This window comes from Limanda limanda, chromosome 20 (genome assembly GCF_963576545.1).
Source record: "Limanda limanda chromosome 20, fLimLim1.1, whole genome shotgun sequence".
In the NCBI taxonomy this organism is placed as follows: domain Eukaryota; kingdom Metazoa; phylum Chordata; class Actinopteri; order Pleuronectiformes; family Pleuronectidae; genus Limanda; species Limanda limanda.
In genome coordinates, this window is record NC_083655.1 from 17,176,203 (window position 1) to 17,182,202 (window position 6,000).

Below are 6,000 nucleotides of genomic sequence, written 5' to 3' on the forward strand. Positions count from 1 at the left end.
CGATCGCCGTCCTGTGCAACAGTCGTCCAGCGTTTCTAAATGAGCGGCTCCCTTGTGAGCGACGCTAGCTGCCGTACGCCAAACCGGGGTGTAAATGTGTGGCGGCTCGCCCAGACAGCGAAACCCAGATATGGAGCATGTGGCGGGGCTCTCTCTGCAGTCTGGCCCTACAGCTGCCCCTCCGCCAATTACCCTCATCCACACACACACACACATAAAGAGAGTAACAACCTAATGTATCTGTGCAACACGTGTACAGAAGATAATTGCATACAATTCCCTTCCTGTCACAAGGCCTTCTTTAGTTCAATTCATTTTCATTTGTATAGCACCGAATCACAACTTTTACATTATCTCAATACACTTTACATAGTAAGGTCGAGACCTTGAACATTCTCGAGAAACAGTTCCCACAATGAGCGAGAAGGTTATAGACTGGAGAAAAAAACAACTCATCTCTAAAAAATAGAGATGTCTCAACAATGCAACTGAAGCATGTTTTGCCTGCATTAAGACCTATGGTGCCAAATAGAAAAGCATTGTAAATCCTACGTGTTGTTTAAATACAACTCCCTCAAACCTGAGGGTTGGTAGATAGTAGATAGAGGCATGAAATAATGTCTCTAAAACTCTGCTGCAAACTGCTTCAGTATCCCTCCCGTGGAAACACGAAACATGTATTTACATTTTGCGCACCTTTAGTGTCTGTTTGTATCGTCTCTGCTACGGTGTAACTATTTGAGTCATTTATTTTATTTTTATTTTTGGTCGTAAAGTATACAATTTTAAGGTTTCAGTTTTCAAAGAAAACGTTTTTTTTCACAAGAAGAAGCCTCTTTTGTCTTTGGTTCCCCTCAGCGTCTCTGGAATGAGATCGGTCAGATAAGAGATGCAGGTGTTTTGGTCTAAGAGCACGCTGGGCCCCTGTCTCCATCTGCCGCCTTGTGCACCGTGAACTCAAAAGCTTCTTGAGCGCACAATGCAGCAGTGAGGTGTGAATGGGATTTCTTTTAGCACCCTTGACGCAGAAGACACTGTCACAGGTCGGCCTTAATGGATCCTAAAACTGCAGGAACAACATTAACACTGTAGCCCCAAAACTGGCAGTTTCCATTGATGGCATCCAGGGCTATTTCTGAGAAAGGAATCATGGGGGTTCGTTTTCTGTATGAGAGACAATATGTGAAACATTGTGTCAGTGTGGGGCAGTGGCTGTGAACTAGCGCCCATTTTTCTTTTCTTTTTTTACATTATTTTATGTAACATTTAGTTTTATATTTTTCATCTGCTTGTACTTATCATTTCCTTTATATATTCCACAAGCTCTGATGTATAATTTTGTATAAGTTTTTCCTCATATGCTTGTTTTTAACTTTTTGTTTTATTTTTTCAGATACTCTTATTTAACATTTTATTTTATTTCTTTCACATGCACCATAACCATGACTCATAATAGCAACCAAAACTAAAAGAAAGAGAAAGACGGAATTGATTTAATTAACAGCTCTTAAAAATCAAAAGATCAGAGCAAATTCCAGCCTTGTGTGACAACATGCTAGGAAGATAAATAAATTAAAGAGACAGGACTTAGTTGCCAAAAACGTTTCTTTCAAGAGTCAGTCGAATGGAACAGATCACTGCGGCTTCCTGCAAGACATCTGCACATCAAATAAAACCTTAAATAGACCATAACATCTACTAATGAATCCCATGAACAAACTCCTTAGGCGGAAATGTGTCCGTCATGCTGAAGTTTGACCCATATGAGAATGTCAGTGATGATATTGTAAAGTTTTTGTTTCTTAATTCAGAAGGAAGCATATAGGTAACTTCACACTAAACACAAACCTGGTTTTAAATCAATTGGATGAGCTGTTAACAGTGAGTTCCTCTCATCCTTCCATCACCATGGAGAGCCCCTTTTATCTCCATCTCTTCCGTAGACTTGATGTAAAAATGGAAATAGACTGCGGGTCTTTTTCCGTAGACTTAGGCTTGAAACTTGATATTAACATCCGTATATGATCAAATAATATCTCACTGGTTGCAAAAATAAGTCTGTTTCTATCGTAGTCTATGAGAGAATGAGACAGTTTTCTCACTTGATTTAGTCTAAACCATTACTTCCAAGTCTTCCCCAATGTAGCATGATGTTAATTTTGTAAATCATTGAACCATTTACAGTCAAATAAACAAAAGAGCATTATATGCATTATGGCAGGCTGCAGGTGAAGGTGGTGCGTTGTGTCCTTGAGCTCCAAATATGTTGTTTTCTGGTTTCAACAAACGAAGATATGGCGTTACACAAAAGCCAAACCAAACAGTAGAAGACACAGATTGGTAACGTATCCCATACCCAACTCAAAGGGATCAACCCTCTGCTGCATTCCTGCAATTTGATTAATTGAATTCAAATGGAAAAATGTCTCCTGAAAATGCAGCACTGTATTCTCTGTCTTGCACAGTGTGCAGGTGCTCAGCTGCTCATTGGAATTTCTTCGCTCCAAATAAATCCATAACTTTATCCCTGAGTCCCATGAAGCCTCCAAGGCCTGGCTCTTCCTCAGCCAGCTGCGGCTTCGTGGAATGAGAGGTCACTAGAAGCTTAAGATTCAGGCACATATTTGCTGAACAGTCGATGCTGCACACTTTAATATCCTCTGTTGAGGTTAATTATTTCTATTATTTTGCTCATAACCTCTTTTGATATCGTCACTAAGTTTGACACGCAGCACAATTTGGTGAATGAGATGATGAAGTGCGTTAGCTTTGTGATTCTTAACTCACCGACCAAGGCAGGATCACCATCTGCGACGAATGGGGTTGACTTTTTCTAATGACGTTGCTTTTTAACTAACACCTCCAGTTTTACAAAGAAAAAGTCTCCAGAGGTGATACCCTTGCTGCAGGATCAAAGCCAACAGCTCCCCTTTGAAATCTATATATAATCATTATAATTTAGACAAAAAGAGACAACTGGGAATTGTCGTTGTGGTCAGAGGACTCGTCAGTAGCCAGAAATATGTCTTGAGCTTCCTTGAACCCATCCAGTGCAAGTGGCCGGTTGTTGTCTGACGTGGGACCAGCCGGAGGTACTTGAAGCAGACAGAGGTATTTGCTTAACAGGGGCAATTATCCTGTCCATAGATATGCTGCTAGCAGGCTCCTTCCGAACAGTGACCATGCACTCCTTCAAATACCCCAGCGGTAAATAGTTTGTTATTTTGGTGAGAAACCAGACAGACTGAAGAGCTGCACTTGTTGCCCTCTTTTCTTCAGTTAAAGTAGGTGAATAACGATGGCATCGGAACATCCAGCTCCTACAGTGCCAATGAGCCTCTGACTGCTCATGGTAGGACTCTGTCTACATATGACTCTTTGTCTGCATGGTCATCGAGTTGTGAAGCCCAGCCCGGCAGTTTTCACACCAAAACGGGGCCAACAGCATTTTAAAAATTTAAAACTTCAAGGGCTGTAAAAAACTCTTTGTGATATCGTGTCCTTTTCCAACAGTAATTGTTTCAATGCGCACAAGGCAAACTGGTGTAGTGGACATGATAAATCTGTATTTACCAGATCATTCGTCCCTATAGCAGTGGTTTTTCATGTCTTTCTGCTTTAGGCTCTTTGAGAGTGACACTTTTTCTTGCCTGACAAACAACAAACAGCTTCTTCTTGCTTCCTGCAACGTTTTCCATCAGGTCTGCAATTACGTTTCCTGAGTTGCAAATTCAAATCATCACTCCTCAGTGAAGTGCCTTCCTGGTTTTAAGATTAGGAAGATTTGTAAAAAAGTCAAAATATATTAACAATAATGGGCCAATTCATACTAAATTAATTAGCCAATTTTTATTTTGTTTAGTAATATATTTACTTTCTGGCCCTTGGACAAATCTCGATGGCCCCCGGGCCGGGGCACACAGACTGATGTTGGGTAAAAGGCAGACAACGCCATGAGCCTTCCATCACTCTGTCTGTGCTGTAAGTGCAGCTGTCTGCATCTCCAGAAAGGAGTTCAATGAATGAGAGCAGCCGTTTTTCTCAGCGATGGTTCAACATTTGTGATTGTTTACAACGTGGAACTAATAGCCCTGTGGGTGTTTCAAGTTTCCTCCATTTGTTTCCTTCTTCTTTCATGTCTGGCTCTTTATGTCACTGGATTCAGTGTGCAGGCTACAGCTTCTCCCGACCATGTTGCTTGCAGTATTTCAGCTCAGTTCCGGTACCACAACCTCTTTTTAATCTCACAAAATGTGGAAATTGGTCACATTCTCTGCTGAAGTGCAGTTTCCTTTGAAATCCCCTTCAATAGTGCTGACCCAGGGGCAACGCAGGGGAAAAAAGCAATCTTTTCTTAGCAGAGGTAACTGCTGCCCTCCTCGTCTCCGTTTAGAATCAGGTGCTGTTTAAGGTGACTCTCTCAACAGGGAGACTGACTCTGTACCTGTCTCTGTGTCTTCAGGCCGCCTCGTAAGACCCCCAGCACAGCGTCCCAGGACATATGGGACACGGTGTACCTGCCAGCTGAGAAATCACCCACGTCCAACCCTCGCAACTCCGTTGGGCAGGGATCCCATAACGGCTACCTGGGAACGTCCAGCTTCAACGCCCGCGTCCTCCTGGAGACTCAGGAGCTGCTGAGGCAGGAGCAGCGACGCAGGGACCAGGAGGCCAGCAAGGCCAGGCCGCCTCCCACACAAGAACCGCTCGGCGGCAGCACCTATGACCACATCAGGGACCACGCTCAGACCCCTGGCTCTGCCCCGGTGCAGCCCCCACCTCAATCCAAGGGGCCCTACAGACAGGACGTGCCCCCGTCGCCTTCTCAGATCGCCAAACTCAGCCGGCTTCATGGTTCGGAGAAAGGAAGGCAGTTCTACTCCTGAGCCAGTAACAGTACTTCAAGATTAGGACTGATTCTAGAACGCATCAACAGGGAAAAACGCAAAGAGGGCAATACATGATTTTTTTATATATATATAATGCTGAGACTTCCATGGGATTGTTGATAAATAATGTTGATATTTAAAAAAAGATGTTTTTTATTCTAAGAATCCTTTTTAGCTGTATCCAAGGAGTTGAGATGTTTTATCCTCTACAAAGATCATATATGTGTATAAGTGCCTTTTAACCCATTGATTGTTGATTGTTCACCTTTTGTAGCCACAGACCACATGTCTGGGCTCATGATCTGCAGCTCTGACTCATCCATCACACTCTCAATAGAACAGCTGAGGGCAACTGGTTACAGAACCACATCATGACTCTGAACACATGACGCAGTGGAAACCCTGCTGGTGTGAGTCAGGCTTCTTTCTGCTGTTCACTGGGACTCTGTCAGCCACCACTGTCCATGTGGAGGGGGGTGTAGGTGCTGGCAGGAGTTGGGAGTGACACAGTGTGGAGGTTAGCACAGCTCGTGTGAACCGCCGACTCAGAGCTTGGGCTTCGGCCACGACCACTCAACCCCCCCCCCCCTCTGTTCGGAGAAACGTCCCTTTTGGTTTCCCCTCCAACCCGGGTTTAATATGATAATCCTGAATCCTCTGTTCCTCTCCGCTCGCTGCTTTATCTCCGCTCTTCTCTCTCGTTACATCGTCACCACCACCAGACCAGACTCTCAGTGGAGGGAAACAGCTTAAGATCTCTGCCCCCCCCCCCCCCCCCACCCAGGGAATCCAGCAGGATAAATGGGGTCAGGCCTGGGTTATTAGTTAACGTACCTCATTAAAAATGAATGCAGCCCTTTGTGCTTGTTTGTTGTCATGTGCGGCGAGGGGTAAGGAGCAGCGACCTTGCTGCCCGGGCTCTGGCCCCAGTGTGACTCGGCTGTAACAGAAGCCTTGTTGGACCCATAGGTGTCTGAGCGCTTTCTCACTGAATATTTCATCATGGTGGTTGCATGGGGGGGGCACATGGCTCTGCAGTCGGGGGCCTCAGTGAGGGGCAGCCTATCCACAGGCCAGATACAATGGAGCTGATTTTGTTTTCCATTTCTGA

General features: G+C 44.4%; 1 protein-coding gene across 1 annotated transcript in view; it reads left to right on the plus strand.

Annotated features, from left to right (window-relative positions):
* Positions 1–5,492, plus strand: part of LOC133026865 (partitioning defective 3 homolog) — a 345,261-nt gene extending 339,769 nt beyond the window's left edge. The window contains exon 24 of the mRNA XM_061093848.1: positions 4,463–5,492. Within this exon, the coding sequence (XP_060949831.1) occupies positions 4,463–4,886 (424 nt within the window). The 3' untranslated portion in view covers positions 4,887–5,492. The remainder of the gene's footprint in view (positions 1–4,462) is intronic.
* The last annotated feature ends 508 nt before the right edge of the window (positions 5,493–6,000 follow it).